At 34.5% G+C, this 19,747-nt stretch overlaps 1 protein-coding gene across 1 annotated transcript in view; it reads left to right on the top strand.

Annotated features, from left to right (window-relative positions):
• DMD (dystrophin) overlaps window positions 1–19,747 on the top strand; it is a 1,189,181-nt gene that overhangs the window by 487,331 nt on the left and 682,103 nt on the right. Inside the window, exons 42-43 of the mRNA XM_067297573.1 lie at window positions 8,457–8,651; window positions 19,304–19,476. Of these exons, the coding sequence (XP_067153674.1) occupies window positions 8,457–8,651; window positions 19,304–19,476 (368 nt within the window). The remainder of the gene's footprint in view (window positions 1–8,456; window positions 8,652–19,303; window positions 19,477–19,747) is intronic.

Genomic DNA, 19,747 nt, shown 5'->3' with positions numbered 1-19,747 from the left:
TTTAATTTAGTTTTCAAAACTAGTGGAATGACAGCAATTTCATTCACATTTTTTTTTAAAAAGTCTGTGTCTTGGAGTAACAAAATCAGCCTAAGTGGCAAACCCTATTATTATTCTGTATGCTTGCATCTCTGTAAATGTAGATTAACATTATTTTAAGAACCAAAGAGGGAAAATATAATTAGGTAATGCCTGTTAACATTTCTGGAAAGCGGCAATGTTTAAGGTTTAGAACATTGCTCTCTGAAGCTGTTAGCATTCGACACTAATGTGGTACTTTAATGGTATTTTTACATTATTTTCTAAATTATCACACCCAATAGCTAACAGATGCAGATGGCATAAATATCTACAAAGTTAGTATCACAAATCAACACTAGGAATGGATCCGTCAATTTAGACATCAAATGGACTGCATTCTAACACAGCAGTGCTTTCCTGAACATTAGTTGGTTCCTTGGTGGTCAGGCAGTAAAGCTACACATATTATTATTCAAGACCGCCCTAAGCTTCATGCATAAACACTGTCTAGGATTAGGGCGCTTCTGGAATCCATGTCCTGTTTGCAGCCTCAGTCAATCAGCCACTAAATAAATTGGCATTGACCAAAGTCTGATCGTAGGACTGCCATCATCCAGCATAACACAGAGAAGCTTGCTTTGTCATTGAATACACAGTTTATTCTCTATAGCTAACCACTGTCCGAGAAACACAATTTTGAAATTCTATTTTGAGCTTAACAAATTTTGAAATTCCTTCCATCCTTTAGGGAGTTTCCTGCTGTGCAGGGGAATTTGACTGTACCGTACGATTTGATGAAATCCATACCCCCTGTCACAGCTGGACATCATGAATTACAAAGACACAGGACTGTGCAGAAGAATTTAATCCTTTAATTTGTCGACCAGATATTTGCTTAAATATGGCAATTGCTTTAGAATGTCTGTACATATTTTTGCAGCGGCAAAAAATATTATAAGATTAATACAAGAAATGATTAGCAAATCTGTGGGTTTATTTATTCTGTAGTTAACATATAAACACTTTCAAATATATATTGCCTACTGAAGAGTGACACATAAACCAATTCTGCAGTAAGTGTTTTCCAGATAAACCCATAAAAAATTCTAAATATTTTTTTTAAATATTTGTTTAAAGTCAGCTTAGAACATAGATTGCACAGTCTTATGTTTTCTCTCATTCCAAAATGGAGCATGAGTACATACCCATTTATGTACTGATTTGTAATTCTTCAGTAGACGGAGGCATGCATGAAAAGGGGTAAGGTTTATAAAATGTGTGCAACCAGTTATTTTCACCATGCAGCGTAATTAAGTCATCTTCATTTTAGTGCATCATTAAGCAAGAGAAGGATTAGATTAAATGTTTCCAATCTGACAAATGTTTATCCATTCAGATAAAGATATCTTCAATTTGGGTACAAAATTAATCAACTGAGTTATATCTAAAATGGATTTAGTATTACTCTTTTATGTGTTCCTGTATTTAATTGTAAAATAACTGTAATAGATTTGTCATCAAATTGTGAGTGAGCTTCAGGGAGCTGCTAATTTGTGAAGTGTTATCTTTTTTGACTCATTGGTAGTTAATTTCCCCCCAAAATGCTAGAGACTCTACATTGCCAGCCCGGTGATTGCTGAGTTATGAGGTGAAGTCTTTATTTAGTTAAATAATTCCTTTAATAATGTTACAAATATTTTTTTAAAGTCACATGACATACAGACATACTGACTTCCTTTTACTTGTTTTAAATTACTACAGTTACAGACCAGATCTGGAGGCAAAAATCTAAGCTGAAATTAAACAGAAACACTGTTAAGCAACTGGAAAAGGAAAAGGGATTGGCAAAACTGTTCATTTTATCTCTTCATCCAGGGTATTTGACATCTTTGGGGGCTGTAAAAGCATGAGGGTGTGACGAATGCAGGAGATTGCCCACAGCACCGAAGTGCCTTTTCATAATTTTTAGGTTGTACATTTATCTCCTGAAAGTACAAAAAGAGAAATCCTAAACTTTACAACTGTGAAAACCTCCCAGTATAATGACTAATTACTCAGGGTTTAATGTTTAAAATGAACTATACAGCTTTTGTGTATATCTTTTGGTTTTTTCATCTCAATGCGAGAATAATATATTCAAAGGAAAAAAATATATTTTTTGAGTGGCATAAGTATTCAACCAAGTGTTTGAGTCAAGCATCCACAGGTATCTATCAAAACCACCTTACAGCGCTCATCAGAATGTAGCATGACTATCAGAGGTTTTTGAAAGATGTCCCAAAACTTGAGCCTGAAAGCATAGGGAATAGACCTTTTCCTGTGGAGAAAAGCTTTGCATTTCAATCAAGTTATGAAGGTCAGAAATAAGGCAGTGGAAGGAAGTTCACCCTGGCCTATGCCTGTTGATTGATGGTTTTCAAAATCAAATCATGTAATTTTCTATTCTTACTACTCCTTGCATGTAGAATTTACTGAAATGTTTTCAAAAGGGTGGTATTATAAATGGTAGTTTCATTTTAACTGCCCTTATTTCATTTCTATAGATCATTGTATAAAAATGACTGCTAATGCAGTATTTCTCAAGCAGTAAGGTATGCCTTAGCTGTGAAGTATAGCGAGACATAAAGCACTCTTAGTCCAAGAATGACTTTTCTAACCTAATACAGACTTCTCAGTCGATTGAAGTGAGGTGTGGGCAAAATGACTCCTGGTTACTGCATCAGTATCTTTGTGATATCAATTCAAAGGGTTGAGTTTTCAGTATTTAACTTTGGTTTGCTTTGTTTTGTTATCTACAATATAAGTATCATGTACTATACAGAAAAAAATTCCAAGGGACAATTTCTGTGGTCTAATCATGGTGACTTTTATTTTTCCAAGGTTAAATTCTTTAACATGTTCCAAAGTTGGGAGTGACAAGAAAAAGTGATTTGCCCTTATGTTGGAATCTTTTCCTCTGTGATCAGATCACTAAGGAATGTCATTCTAAAGTCATGGAAAAAATATCTTTCATAAACATGCATTTTTAATTCTGCAAATCTACACTAGTGAATATAATCTAAATGAAAATAATTATGCCATGATCTTCAAACCTGCAAAGACTTGCATTTAATTTATCTATTTAACTTCTAGTACATGTGTATTAGCATAGATTTTGCTCTTGGATTGGGGCTACAGTACTGCAAATCATGACTTTTTTTTTAAGTTTCACTTTCTATATAAATCACTGATGAAGTTGGATGCAATTATTAAAATACATATTTTCAGTATTGCAACACAAGGTTTTGTACACTACAATCATGCATGAGTAGAAAAAAACATAAAATAATATGTACGCTCTTACTTGAAAATGTGAAATATATTTTTTATTATTATTTTATGGGTATTTTAATGCTGTCAAGAGCCTTTAAAGGCCTTGCCTCTATGGAATTATATAAACATTTTCTAAATTTTTAATCCAGTAGTGAGGATTTAAAGTCTCTCTGTACTTGAAAGAGATGCTTATTTCTGTACTGATACATTACTTGCTTGTGATTGACTAAGGCCATCCAATCTCATAAAGAAAAATTCCATATTCTCTGGATCATTCTGATGTACCTTTTAAATATGTACATACCTAAGGGCAAGATGTCCTAGCAAAATTAAAGGTACAGAATTTGTCTTTCTGAAGGTGAGCTGAAATCATCACTCACAATTTGCATAGGAATGAATGTATAACAAGAAAAATTCTTTATATGTATATGTGTATATATATACATACTTGAAAATGATTTTATTGATCATCTCTGACAGCATTTCATCATGCTTTTCCATTTTTAATTTTTTGTTTATCTGATACATTGCTGCTAACAACTAGTTAGGAAGTCTTACGTAGTTTAGAGTTTATTCTAAAAAGCAATAAACAGTTCAGAAGTTTATTGGAATTTTTGAGGCACGTCTGCCTTTGTCCAGAAAGTGTTTGGTATCTGGCTCTTTTTTTTTTTTTTTGTAGCACACCTACATTTATTCCTCAGAGATGACTGACTTTTTTATAGTCTCATACATCTTACAGCTGTTTGGAAAGAATGCGTTCTCAAGCATTAGCTCACTTCAGAAGGAAGCACATATTTTTTTCCTGAACTGCTCATCAGGATGCTGCTAGGAGCAGTGTCGTGGTCTAGTAGTGCTGATGGGTGGTGTACTTTTCCACTTCACTCCTCCTGTGTGTTCTGGTTTTGTGAGGTATTAATTTAAAAGCACAGTGCACTAAGGCTGCTATTAGTTTAGGGGCCCGCAGTGAGAATGGACCTAGAATAAAATGATTGCCAAGGCCTAACACAAAAAAGTTGGAGATTTTTTTGGATGCAAGCTGTTACACACCAAAAGGGATGTTGGGACTGTTCCCCTTGCAGAAAGAGGAAAGGAAATGGATATGCTGAGCTGGGTGGAATGGCTATATTGGGGTGGACAGTGGTTTAAATACTTAGGGTCTTTTAAAAACATCCTATATTTGATAACAAAGTTAGTTTATATATCAGTCACATAAATATCTTTGATTCCATTTTGGCTTTCCAGTGTTAAAAGTAAAATTAAAAGGATTCTCCGAGTGACGCTACCATGTGATACTGTTCTAGATGTATGAATACTAATCAGAGCATAATGCATTATTCCTGTAGTTTTTATTTCTTTCCTTTTTTCTGTTTGTTATTGGTCCGCTCAGCTAAGGGACTGTTTGTGGATATTTCTCATGTCTTTGTGTTACACCTGATAGGACTTAGTTATCAATAAAATCAGTTTATTTGTCACATACCGGTAGAATCACATTTATGGAAAGATTCTTCCCTTTAATTAAAAATGCTTAGTGATGGGGAAGAAAATTCAATTTATTATTCTAGTGATAATGACACATGGTGAAAAGCAATGCATGAAATGATAAGCCTTACCCAAAGGATGTTGATTTTTCAGAGATTAGAAATGATTTGTGCATCAGTATAATATTGACGTTGGAGTAAAACTACCAAAATGATTTAATATCAATAAAAAAATATTTTGCAGAAATAAGGATAATGAAGGTGGCCATTTACACCACCCTTTCCCCATCATTCCGAATAGTTTAATTGTATTATGCATTTTTTTAAATATCAGGTATTTTTGAGCTAGAGGACTTTCAAGTAACTGTATTTTGCCACTTTGTCAGATTCAGTTTATTCAGTTTATTATTATAGCTCTTAAAAGATTAGCTAAAACTTTCATTTCCACTTATTTATTTTAAATCCCTAGAAAATGTTAAGCTACCTTGGTTCTGATGAGCCACTTTGGCATTAGCCAATGACATATATCTTTACTGAATTAATATGATTTTTAGAAGTGGTGGTTCCTAGCTGCCACTGCCTGCTAGTCACCCTATGCTGCAGTAGTCCTCAGACTCCTTTTCTTTGGTTTCCCTCATTAGAATATTAGCAAATGATTGAGTTTCAATTAGGCATTTCTGGTAAACGTGCCTGTCTGGCACACAGGCACGTGCTCTTTGCCCCTCTCGTACCTGCTGCAGCACAATAATTCCAGCCAGCAAAGAGGGAGGCCAGAAACATTTTCCTTTCTCTTCTGATTAGAGTTGTCAGTTGTGACTACGCCTGGCCTGCGTGATTTAGTGCAAGATGCCAGCCTCTGCCTTGCACTCTCTTATGGTACTTGCAATGAAAGGAAGAAAGGAATAAAGATGGCCTCTTGCAAGCCTCTTGCAATCTTCACTAAAGGCAAAGAAGTTTAATCCTCGGTTCCTTCAGTTTTGCGAAAACTTCCAAGCCTTTTCTTTAAATAGTATTCAGAAGCTAATGAATTTGGATTGTTACTCTTCTTTAGAATAAGGTATGAAATAATGTTGCCAAATAGGAGGGCAGGATCTGGCAGACTTCTGCTTTCAAGCAGACTTCTGCTTTCATCTATTTGTTTATCCAGTTTTAGAACTTTACAGTTGAACTAGTAATATAAACATCAATGTTTTGTTTGCACTAGAGTCATGCTGCCTGTAGAACTATACCAGTAATTGACCAACTGTGAGAAATATCAATATAAAATGTTTTCTGTAAAGAGAAGTGTGAATGTATGACTGCATACATCTCATTAACATTGATAGGATTTAAATATTACATATACTTTGAGGGATGAGTAAGCCATACAGGTCATACAAGGTTCAGTCCTGTCTTCAGGCTTTAATTAATTTTGCCTTGGGGAGTGCTTTTCTATGGCTTGTTTATAGCAGTGATTGAAAGAAACCCAGTTTGGGTACTTCTCTAAGTATGCATGATATCGCTGAAGTGCTCACACATCAGATTTCTGCTTGACTGTGACTGATTTCAGAAATTATTTAAGGCATGAAGGCACAGATTCTATTTCATATATATGTGTACATACATGCATACATAGTTATAAGCCCAAGCTTGGGCTGAAAAAAAATAGTTTAGAATAATAAAACTATAAAAGCTAATTATATTTTATGCATCACTTTATAAATTCATGTGACCTCATTTTGAGTGAATAACCTGCACACCTAACATGCCCTTTTAATTACTGTGAATATAAATATTCTGTCTTCTCGGTCAAAAAAGAAAAATACAGTTATAGTTAAAATATTCTTCATGTGGAGCTACATGTTGAAGCGTCACAGTGCAAAGTCTTGAGGAATGAAAATATATTGCTGCATGCCTCAGTGGTTCTGTTGGGAATCTCCCATTTCCTAATCAACTAGGAAAGCTTTCTCTTTGGATAGGGACAAGTGTTATTTTTGCAGAGAGTGTGATTCATGAAACATGAAGGAGGTCAAACAAAAATTTTGTTAGCAATTTATTTTAAATAAAAATGTTGGAGGTGATATCATTGTAATTAGAGAGGTTTCAGTGTTAGCAGTTATCCTGGAAAGGTCATTTAGTGAGAAGACTGTAAGCAGAGCTGTTAAATTTGCATAAGAAATGTAGTAGAATAAGAGAAGTCTACAGATAACTTTGTGGACTTTATACATGAAATGCAGACATCTTCATGAGTGTCTATATGCATATGTTAAGACTCTAAGAAGAAAACTGAAGAACCAGGTGACTCAGTTGCTAAGTGTGGGGAGAAGCATGTAATGAAAGGACGGACAGGGCAAATGGATAAATTGAAATGAGACATTTTGCTGAGGTACTGTGTGCAAAATAGCATTTATATTTGTTTTCCTTTACATACCATCTGGCTAGCTAATGATACTATTTTCTCCAGGACTGTTGGTCCTGTGTCTTTCACATTCACGGCTCCAAAATCCATGATTGTCTGTATTAAGACTAGAGCATCTAAATAGTGTGATTTTTGAAATGATGTTTTCCAGAAATTACTTGTAAAATGTCTTTGTGGTCCTCACAAAGTAAAAATTATATTTTTGAGAAGATAGACATGAAGCACAGTGGAATCTTGGTCCCACACTAGGACTCCTAGGTGCTATGATGAAAAAAATAATAACCTATGATTATCAAATTGCAAAGAATTCATATCTTTAATTTTGACCTTTTCTAAAGGAGTTGCAGGTGATCATGTAATTGGAGTTTAATTAAATGAAGTAGACACTGTTCCCTGTGCTCCAAGGCGCACTTTTTTTGGTATTACTTTTCCTCTGTGATCAACAAATGCATCTAATCAGAAATGCAGAGAATTTACAAAATTGTTACTGTTTTGTCACCTTATATGTCAGTATCTTTTGGGACACTATAGACCAACTATCTATTTTCTTGGAACCAAAATATTCTTTACACTTGGTGTACACATGGTGCTGTCAGAATAGGTGACTAGATCATATTTGTCCAGATGAAAATGCTTAATTTCCTGAAAAGTTATTTTGCTGGGATTTCTTTCAGGAATATGAATGCATTAAAGAACTTTCCAGTCAAGAAATTACAAATTGTATCTTCTGATTGAAATAGAGAGCTGTTAGTACAATATTTAAAGTGCTGAGCTGATCTAGGTGTTTTTTGTCATATGGTATTTAAGCAATTGTACCTCTTACACTAGTCATTATTTTATTGGAAATTGAAATTATTTAGAATTTTAAGCCTTGCTTGTGTGGAATTGCTATAATGGAGGACCTGTTCTTAAAGAGTTGCAAGAACTTAGAATGGAAAGGTTAGCAATAAAGTCTCAGTAGTACTGGAATCACAGTGTAGTCTTGCATTTCCTATTTTCATTTCCCGGGAAAGAGAGTAGAACAAAATACTTTGTACACTTTTCATGGATCAGTTTTAGTGCTTGCCCTTTCAAACAGACTGGTGGAGTGTGTGTGATTTATGTCAGAAACCCCAGACATTTCCAGTTTTTGTCCTTAGAAGTTATTTTTAATTGTTTCTAGGTTGTGAACTGGAAATTGCATTAAGTTATAAGATTGTGTAGTGTTGAGAAACTAAAGGAAGCATTCTGTTGTATATCTACACTAGCAAACAGTTCATGAAGATACAACTTTTGTGGTGACTGAAGGTGTGACTGTGGAAACCACTTATGTGCCTTCTGCATACCTGGCAGAGATCCTCCAACTTCTGCAAGCCTTGTCTGAAGTAGAAGAGCGCCTCAATTCTCCAGATCTTCAGCTTAAGGATTGCGAGGATCTCTTCAAACAAGAAGAGTGTCTCAAGGTAAGGTACAAATCTTTCTGTACAGTGACGTGATTCTGTTATATTCGGACTACTGTATATTAGCAGCCTGTGCTTACTCTCATACATATCTATTTCGAGACTGCTTGGCCCCTCTCTGTGATGTGTGCATGTGTGGGTGTTTGTTTATGAAGACACTTAGGCATAGTTTCACCTGGATTTGGAAGAAAAGTAAGAGCACTAAGATGCCTTCAAAGTACTTCCTCATGTGCGAGAAAAAGGATGGAGAGGGGCAGTTACATATTCAAAGTTGCTGGTTTGTGGTTAAAGTTTTGTTTGTTTGTAATTTGAAATAATTAGTAAATGCGTGAACCCTATCCACACCTGGTCTCGGAGCTTTATTTTGATGTGATTGATTCAAAAATATTTTTTATTAAAAAAAGTAAAATTTAGCTGTTCCATTCCATGCTAGACTACAAAAGTTTACAGTCTGATTGAGGATCTACTCTATGCAATTATTATAGTTTCATAACTGGACAGAAAATATTGTCCAGCAGGTAGTGAAATGTAGGCAATGGCAGAACTCTAAGTATTACCGTCTGGTTTCTTCATCACTTATGGCAGTGAAATCCCTTGAAATTGGTGGAATTTTTCCAACGTAGAATTGACATAAGAAGAGAATAAGATTAAAGTTGTAAGCCTAAGTAGATGCTTGGGTTATCAGCTTTTGCAGAATTATGTTTGTGTGAGGAAAGCCTTGTAAAAAAATCATGCTTAAGTGCTGTATATAATTAGAACAATTTCAAATTGTCATCAGCATGAAGACTACATTTCCATTTTTCTGTGATTATTTTGGGGAAGAAAAGGTTTTAACCAAGGAAAACTTAGTCTAAGGAGGCTAGAATCTGCCTACAGTCAGCTATGAGAAAGAAGCTCTGCGGGAGAATCAAAACAGGAGCTGTGGCTAGGTGCTCTGAATGGCCCTCTGTAGGAGCCCATTTATATCTTTCCCCAGTAGAGGAAATGTAAGGAAACCCATACCTACACTAGTGTCAGCTTGTATAAAATCAAATCTATTTGTAGTTCATTAATCGTATAAATTTTATTCCTTCCATCTTGCTGGTAGATAGATATAGATATATAATATAGAGATATATTTATTAGCTCTAGCAAATCAGGGTATTTTCAGTTTCCTAGCAAGGAGGTATGGTATGTCCTGTGAAGCATAATAGTGAGGTATTGGAGCAAGGGATGCATATAACTGATAATAGGACCTTTCACTACTTGTGGCTTAGTTCCAATTGATTAAAGTGCTCCTGAGTACTGAGTGTCCCAAATCAATTTCTAGAGCACACAATATGCCAATGTTATTGCCATTCTTCATTTTAAATAATCGCTCTTGATAGAAAGACTCTTAAGCACAAAAAAGGTGATAAAACATGTAAATCATGGCTAATGAGCCACCACTTGGCCCTTGTCTATAAACTTCATGGGTTCATGCCTAGATTGGGTGGAAGAACAGTGACCTACATCAAGCAATTTACTGGCAGTTGACTTCATATAAGTGCTTTTTAGTGCTTTAGAATTGTGCTCTCTTTATCTCATCTACATCCATAACTAATCAGTGGTTCACCCATGTATATTTGGTATTACTAGAGTTGACACCAACTTTAATAATATCGATTACTGAGGTTACAACTAAGTATTGCCATAGGTTTAATTTAACTGAACTATTAAATTGTTATGAGATGCATTCATGGGCATGGTTCCATATTCCTCCCAAATAAATCTCTTACAACAGGCAAATGGATCTTGCACATTCAGGGGCTTTGGGAAGGGTATAGTTTTGATCTGAGCCTGCTTAATGAATATTTATTTCCTAGTAAAAGCATTCATCATTGTCATTATCTTGCAGTAAAAATAGAAAAGTAGTGCTTAAATTGTTCAGCAGCTGGTTGGGAAAGGTTTGAAATTAAATTGTGGTTGATTTTTATCCCTGACGGATTTGCATGAATCAAATTACAGAACTGTCATGAATAGCTCTGTGTTTTAATACTGAGTTTGTGATTTTTTCTCACTCCCATTCAAAAAGAAGCCGTTCTAATTAATCCTTAAAAGGAAAAAGAAATTATTTACAAGAATCTTTCGGTGATAACTCCTTTGAATATTTTTGCCAAAATTAAATATGCATATTAAGACTTGAACCTGATTGCTCATTATCCAATAGGATAAATATCGAATACAAAATAAAAATTGCTTTTAATAATTGTCAAAGATGAAAATTCTAACACTGGCTCTTTATCAAAGGAATGTAAAATAGCAAAATATGGATCTTTGCAGCAAAAATATGATAATATGTAACATTTATTAAATTACAATAGTTTTATGGGCATATTTGGTAAAACTTGAAGGAATGTTGTTCTTCTCTTCCTTTCAAGTTTTAGCGAGTGGAAAAATTGGACGGAGAAAGCAGGTTGTGTCTTTAAATCTTCATCTCATGAAGTCAGCAATTACAATGTTTACATTATCTTATCTGTATTACCAGCTCTTTTAAATGTTAGGCCATATACCATCTCTGTTTCATTTGTTACCATGCCTAATCACATTATTTAACAAACAATTTAAATATTACAGTTCTTTCAAAGATGAAACTCCCATTCATTGTATTGGAAATTACTGTTCATATATGGAGGGATTGGCAAATAAGGTTTAGTGAGATACTCTTATAATAATAATAGCGCAAATTTTGTTAAAAGCACAAACAGTATTGCACTTTGGTCTGCTGTTGATGATGATTTGCTACATTTCAATTTGCATGCAAGATTTTTCTCTCACAATACCACTTTCTGCAATTTCATCCTAATTCTGTGTTCCTAATCTTTGAGTTCTCCATATAGAACTGGTTGTAATTACAATGACTTTCATTACGTAATCAAGTGTAAGGAAGACAGCTCAAAGAATTTAACTAATGATCCTTATTGGCAATGGATTTTCCAAAAGCTGCCTGAAAGTTAAATGAATGTACGAATTTGCATCTGTTCAACTAAATCTGGCTGAATTTTAGGAAATCAAGTTATTTTACTCCTTCTATGCTACAATTTTCCTGTGTGGTGTGCATTTTATGCAAACTGCTTGTCCTATTCAAGGTCCAGATTATCTAGTGTGAGATGGATATACTGGAATAAATAAATTAATATGAGAATTAAAGCTAACACTAGTTCAGTTTGCTAATGTGTAGCAAAAATGAGTGCACTAGAATGAAATGGTCTGGAATTTAGAAAGTCTGCTTTGCACTTATAGCTGTATGTGAGAAAGTGTTTAGCAGAATTTCATATTAAGAAGAATTTCTTTCATAGTATGCCTGTTCATTACTTGATTATATTAACTGAATTCAAAAATCTTTATTTTCTGAGGCTTCTCACTTTATTTAATTAATGCTGCAAAACTACAGTAGTGCCCATTCTTTTATCAAGCCTTTCCTTTTTTTTTAATCTTCTTCATTTTAGCAGGAACATTATATTCTAGAATATAATTCTACACTTAGCTATAATATTTTTCAAAGAAGTAATATTTTTAATTGTATGGAAAGCCATCTGGTTCTTTGAGAAAGACATTTCTTATGTATATAATTTTTTGTAATCATTCTAATAGTTTCCTTTTCTAGTTCATTTTCTTGTGTATATCCAGTGGGGTCTTTATTTATTTAGTTAAAAACTGGATTGTTTGTTGCTGTTGTTTTTTTAAACACAGATATTTTCCTGCTCTGTTATTTTGTTTTTTTTTTCTCTTCTTCTTCCTCTCATGTGTGGTAATTTTTATCCTTTATCTACTTATAGCTAGCGCACTTTTTTACATATGTTTCTCCTGTGGCTTGTTTCAGGATGTAGAGAATTTACTGTAAACATTCAACATTCGTGATTCTAACAGCTAGAATACCTTCATAATATCCTTTCAGTATAGCTTATTAAAGCAATAATACTTGTATCAAATATTGTGTCTCATATAGCTGTACAAATTTTAAAATTGTAAGTAATTTGTGGATTTTTTGCAGCCATTTGTGAATAGTAAAAGCTGTGCTGTTGCCAGTTATCATGTCAGTACAGAAGGCATGAAATATTTATTATAACAAATCTGCTATTCATATAAGGATAAAGCATCATTCTACACATTTTCATTGCCAAAAGCATATTTTGAATTTTGTACATTAGAATCCATATCTGGAGTGTATTAAGTGTTTCTTACGAAGAAACAACACCTAACATAGTATTCAGAGTGCTTTTCTGCTGTAGCTCAGTAAAATCTAATTAACCTTAACTTAGAATTGAGTGTAATTAACTACATTCTCCGACTAGATCTGTCGGTAATGCAGTCCTTGGTGGCTGCTTGGTACACAAATAGCCAAGGAACTGAATTTTTACGGTGTTGTCTTTAGCTGTCAGATAAAGACAAATTCCAGATAGTGAAAAAGAACTTGCGTTTGAGCATCTACCACCCTGATTTCTCTTTCTCAAGAGCAATGAGATGGATCACTCCCCAAAGGCTGCTGTCACTTCAGCTGCTAATGGTTTTCTATAATCCTTTTCTATTAGAAATGAAAGTTTTGTGCACTGTTGTTAACGAGGTTAGAAAATCTCCCAAGGCATTTTTGATAACTAACTGTTTATAGCTATCCTCTTCGACATGAAAAATGGAAGGTGTATGTGTGTGAGATATCTGGGTTTGTGCATACGCATATGCACATGCTCTCTTTTTTCTTCCCAAGACAATCTTAAGCAAGCCAGTTGTGAATTTCATTTATAGAAGGACAGCTGTATTATCTTTCTTTGTGTGTAGCAGCTGTGTTCTAAACAAAAGCAAAAAACTGATGTTTATATCAGGAATATCAGGAACAATATGTCTGTCCGTAGGCCACTAATTCTAAACATTTAGGGATATGCCACTTATTAGTTCAAAAGTATATGAAAGTATTAAATATGTTTTTAATATTTAAAAAATGATCTATTTGGTTAGAAAAAGATATAATTTCAGACCTAAGTATAGGCACATATGTTACTTTTCAGAGTTTAAAGAAATTATTTGATTACTTCAAAGATGTCAACTCATTAAGTGGGCCAAGAAGATTAGCTGGTATTCAGACCTATTGAAAAAAAGGCTACTTAACTTGGGTGTTGAAGTGTTGGAGCCTGGCAGTTTTCAACATTTCAATTACATTTTCCCTTGTTTTTTAGATACCCAAAATTTTAGTTACAGATCAGCTTTTGTGAGGATGCTGCTTCCCTAATATTCAAGGGATATAATCTCGGCCAATTTGGAGGTGTTTTATGGATTTATCCCTTCATGATATTTCTTATTTTCAGGTTTAATAATATTGAATAGTCTAATCATCTATGGCCTGAGCATATAAACTCAAGATTTAGGCAGAACTCAGTAAGCACCATGGAGTGCACTACAGTTTCTTGTGTTGGGGAAGCTAAATGCTGTTTGCTGAGTGATGCCACAGATTCAGCCAGCTTTAGCACTAGATGGTGGACTGTTAAAAAGCGAGGAACACGTGAACCAACCCAGAGGCAAGGCTTCTGCCATTCTCATTTTATTTCTTAAATACTTCTTTCAGTCTGCTAAACGTCTCATTCCTCAGGACGTGTGGATTCAAATCACTAGTTGTAAGGGAGCCTTTATGGAACGAGCTCCTGCCTTTTCGAAAGCTTCAGTGGAGTCCCTGCCTCCCTATGCGGAGTGAGTGCTCTCTCTACATCTATTTATGAGTACGATAGAACCACAAAAATCCCTCTACACCCATTATCCTAACAACTGAGAACAACATATTTGTATTTTTAAAAGTACTCAAGACATGTTTCTACCAGAAGGCACCACTCTGAATACACTTTTGCTAACATAAAAAAGTCAGTCAATCAAACATCTTTAATAACTTCGCCATTAAATGATCCAAATGTCTTTGTGGGGATTTTTTGTTGTTTTTTTTGTTTTGTTTTGTATGTGGCCTGGGAAAAGTTCAGTTTAGTTTAAACTAGTCATGAAATCTGTTCAGTTAATGATAGCTTTCTAAGACTAAATGCTTCTGTCTGGTAGTTCCATACATTTGTACTGCAACTTTATTGTATACCATATTTTCTACATAGTTGGTAGGATAAACCTTACACTTTCCTGAAAAGTAATATTGTTTGATGCAGTTCCTAAATGTTTGTAAAGAAAAGTATGAGCAATAAATTCGAAAGACTTGAAAGTGACAGTCTAGTTTGATTCAAACCAGGAAAAAGGAGTGAACTTTCAGAAAATTCAGAAAATTCAGAAAATTCCCATAATGCTAAGCAATGGAGCACAGCAATGATATAAGAAATGGTGGTAGGCAGGTAAAGTATAATGCATAGAGAAAGGAATAATTTAAATTACACCTAAATACTGAAGAGTCCTAGATATCATAGTGGACATTGTGTGACATTCCCTATATAAAACCTCAGATATTTAAAACTACAATAGATTTTAATCAACAGAACTGACATTTCCTTTGCTGAATGTCTGTCCTACATTTCTTCTGTTTCATTTTTGTATAAATGTCGAGCAATATATTTATTCCATTCCATTCTAGGTTTCAGGTTTAAAATACCAAGCACAATGTTGTTTCTTATATTATTTACTTTGTACGAAAAGCATGTAAGTTAACAGATTTAGGGCTGGAAAGTCTTCCCAAAGATCACGTTTTGGAATATTGAATAGAAATGGGAGGTAACAGAATCCTCAAGCCACTGTCTCTTTTTAACAATTTCACTGACTTTGTGCAGCTGGCTTAATTCTTGTTTGCTTTCACTCTGCTTGCTAAATTCCAAGCATAACACTATTCATTTCATGATTGAGTTCATCCAAGAATTCTCTGGTGTAGAATATGTAAAAAGCAAATTCCATTTAAAAGATCAAGCACAAAAACAAGCACAAAACCAAAAATATATATTCCTAACAATGTGAACCAGGGTTGTGATCTTTAATCTTCAGTAAGTAAGGATTATGTACAGGATCTAAAGTTCAGGTGTCATTATTTCTGACAATGAACCACTGAAACCACAAGCACCAGAAACAGAGAAAGTAATACAGCTTCTGATCTTCTATTCAGTAATACTAGTAAACCATAAAGATGAAAGGCAAAATCTTGAGCAAAATCAAGTTTTCCTAAGTAAAAATACCATTTAAACACCCTTTAAATATTATAATTTATGATTACTAGGCTCATCACATAGTTTGCCTTTCTGATATGATATCATAAATATCTTTTTAAAATGTATTATTGGAAATTTTAAGCCTTTAAAAATGTTACAAAGGGAAACAACTCAAACTATTACAAAAGAACTTTTCTCTTTTTACCTGTGAAATATATTATCACAAGAATGTTCTCTGGACTTCAACTTGTATCGGTGAGATTACAACAGTGAGCAGAAGTTTGCAGGATCAGACCTTCATTTCATCCTTTTGGTACTTTGTTGATGCATATCCTTCGTGTTAGGTGAGCTGAAGGACACTGAACAAGCAAAGTTATCCTTTTTTATGTGGTTGTAGATAAAGTAAATGGAAACATGTTTTATCATACTTTTCTTTAAAATCGAATTGGGTAGCTGTGTTTCTGTCTCTGGGAGAAACTAATAAAAGGCAATTGTACTTTTCATCTGTATTACCAGACACAAACTATATATCTGAGACACACTTAAAATTTTTAGCAGAGATGTAGGGAAGGCATATCAACGTGATGGAATATTGTGCTTCTCAGTGCTTAGTATAGCTTTTATTTTATTTTAATGATACCTCCATCGGATGCTGTGTATATTGATTGAATTGTGTTGCACCTAAATAACTACAATGTTCTTATAACTTACCACCCATAGGAAAAAACACATGAATATTCAGTGCACAGTTTCCGTATCATTCTGAAATCATGTGAAAGAATGGCTAGGGCACTCTTTGGATAGATACTTTTGCAATAACAAGAATAGCAATAGATCAAGGAAGAGTCCACTTATGCTAAAGGTCTTTGAGCTATTTCTGGTACATTATAACCTCCAAAATCTCTCCTGTATTACTTCAAATCTGACGCCTACTCTCTATGAATGAAGGAAAGAAACCTGATTTTTTTTGTGCATGGTGAAACAGAATTATCAGATTCTAGCTACAGGGTTGAACCAGACTGACAGTGTGTTAGAGGGCATTTTTAATTTTCTTTTTTTGTTTGGCTTTCTACCACTCATTATTTTTCTGCTTACTGCGAAATAGCCAAGCATCCTTTGATCCCTGCCGCCTTTCAAAAGTGCTGGTAATGTGAAAGAGTTGTTCACATAAAAACTAACAGTTTGTACCTCTCATAACTCTGTCAAATCAGCATTCTCCCTTATCTCTGCTGCTGCAGATCTGTGTGCAGCAACTGAAGAATATTTTTGTGTTTGACAAGACTAAGAATCGTTGGTCAGTTTTTCTTGCAAGTTCTCAGCTTGTAGTCAGTCTGAGGCTTACATGTTTCAGAAGAAATGAGGAACAGAACCAGAGTGGAAGAGTTATAGGTAATGACTTTGGAAATGCAGGGAGTTTGAAAAGATTGTTGGAGAACAGCTGAATATGTAGATATTTATCCCAAGAGTATCCCTTACTCTATACAACACTTTCAATGAGACATATGCATGCCTGCGTTAATATTTCATTAAAAGGTGGAAAAGCTAAGAAATCACTAAATGCTGTGTCTCTGAATGGAGTAAGGAGATACTTGTTTTTAAGCCGCTGTTTGAATCTATCTCAAGAATTATGTGTGACTTTTAGTGACTCAGTGGCATATTGGCTCCTTTGTATAATTTGGTCCAAATTTTTGTAAGCTTTTTTTGCACCATCCAAATTAGTGCTTCACACGCACAAATTGTCATATTTGTTATCCTTTCATTAGAGTGAAGGGGAGAGTCCAACGTAACCATCTTTAGAGAAAGAAAGTGTAGCTTTAGACTAGAAACAGGTCAGTGCAGTCATCAATCCAAAACATCTTACAATTCTTTCATGGCTTTTTTCATGGTTTTATTCAGGCAATAAGAAGTATAAGGGGAATTTCATCATTGTAAGAAATAATGGCCAGGGCTTTTCAAAAGAAGGGACTTCATTTCACTGAAGAAAGTTTTTTGATTTGGTTGAAGGAAATCAGCAAATGTGACACACTTCTGTTTAAGTGGATGTCTTGGCTGGTCTGGAAGAGATTATTTTCCTTCCAAACACAAATACCACAGAGGGAAAAACAGAATCCCCCAAAACAACGCAACCTGCATCATGTGCCTTGTAGCGCTGGGACTCGTAGGTGCCATTTACAAGAAACAGAAATGAAAAGTTTAAAGAATTAATGATTAAAGTACGTTTCAGAAACGTTCATTTTGCTTGTGTTTCCTCTCCAGTAATGCTACATATTATGTATATTACCAGGACTTTAACACTGTAAAGAAACAACAGCTGTATAAATTAGTTGCACAAAAGGCATGTTTTTCCTCCAAAATCTGTTCCTATTTCTCTGTTTCTAATATTCATAATGTGAGGCTGAAAGGTAAGCTTATGTAACTCATGCTTTTTGGTTGATATAAAAAAATATTTATGTCTTCTTTCTGGTAAAGGGCAAGGAAATCTCAGAAAGGACCAAATTATGGCTGTTTGGATGATAGACTGAAAGATGACAGGAAGTCCTCTGCTTGAGGATTTCCTCAGTATAGGTTCACAAGGAGGACGTCTCTGCTAGGGACTTTTTGTTACATTTAATGCTTTTATCCTTAAGTCAGCACACAGTTTATGACAATAGCTCTGCTCAGTTTGGGGTTTTCTAAACAATTCAGTTATTCAGATTATTCTGAAAGGTTAAGTAGGGAGGTTGAACCCCCCAAGTTCACCAAACAGGAATACACAGCATGTTTACATCGTGCTTTATAGAGCATAAAGAAAATCTGTATAATTCAGTCATGGAACTGAATGGAGTGATAGATGGCTATTTAATGGCCATTGACAAGGTATAGCATTCTAAATGCTTTCACATATTTTACAGATGTTGAGGACCCAGAGTAAATAAAGTTTTTCTTCCTCTGGGTTCCTCCACACACAGCCTTGTGCAGCTAGTAGGTGTACTGTGAAGTATTTTATCTTTTTCTGAAACATAAAGAACTGAACATTACTAAGAATAAAGTACTACAGGTAGGATGGTAAGTGCTGGGTTGTGAATATCCAGTCAAAGACAAACCCAGTGATACCTGATAAAATATTTTTTCATGCTGTTACTTTGGTATTTGTGGAATATGTGCTGAAACAAGTATCAAAGAGGAGCATAAACAACAACATAATTAAAGACCACTCTTAAAAATGAGTCTGTGAAATGGGATTTTGTTTTATTTTCTTAAGAAGAAATGAGGTCAAAACAGTTGTAAACTTGGCTTGGGTTATTTCCTGGGGAATTAATGAGTGACTTAAGTTAATGGATCTTTGCTTTTCCTCCAGCCATCACCTTTTCCTATAGTTTATTAAATCTCCAAGAAAGGATCGACATTGAGTCATTATTACGTGGTTATGGCAAAACTGTTACTATTGTCAAGGCTATTGTTTATTTTGCATTTTTACCCTCTTTCTTTTGTTCATAAACAACAGCTGATGTTTCGTTTTTCTCTTCTGAAATCTTGATATTACAGAGCATTAAAGATAGCCTGGGGAGATTGTTGGGTCATATAGAGGTTATTCACAGCAAGAAGATACCAGCTTTGCAAAGTGCTACACTGAGGGAGGCGGCAAAGATACAGGAAAAGCTGACTCAGCTTAATTTCCAATGGGAGAAAGTTAACAAGATGTACAAGGACCGACAGGCGTAAGTAACTTTAAAAAATTTTTACTTCTGATGACACTTACTAGTGTTTGGCTTACTGTTCGTGATTGTTTCCTCATCTCCTTGTGGAAATACTTTTTACAGTCCCAAACCATACTTTCTTATAACTAAGCACTAGAAAGTTAATAGAGAATTGTAATTTAATTTGTGAGCATTTTTGTAAAATTGAAAATATTTTGACTGTCACTTGCATTGTACCCAAACCTGGCATGGTATTACATACGTATTCTTATGTTATTAAAAATGCCATACC

Source organism: Apteryx mantelli, chromosome 1 (genome assembly GCF_036417845.1).
Source record: "Apteryx mantelli isolate bAptMan1 chromosome 1, bAptMan1.hap1, whole genome shotgun sequence".
In the NCBI taxonomy this organism is placed as follows: Eukaryota; Metazoa; Chordata; class Aves; order Apterygiformes; family Apterygidae; genus Apteryx; species Apteryx mantelli.
This window is presented reverse-complemented; position numbering and strand designations above follow the sequence as displayed.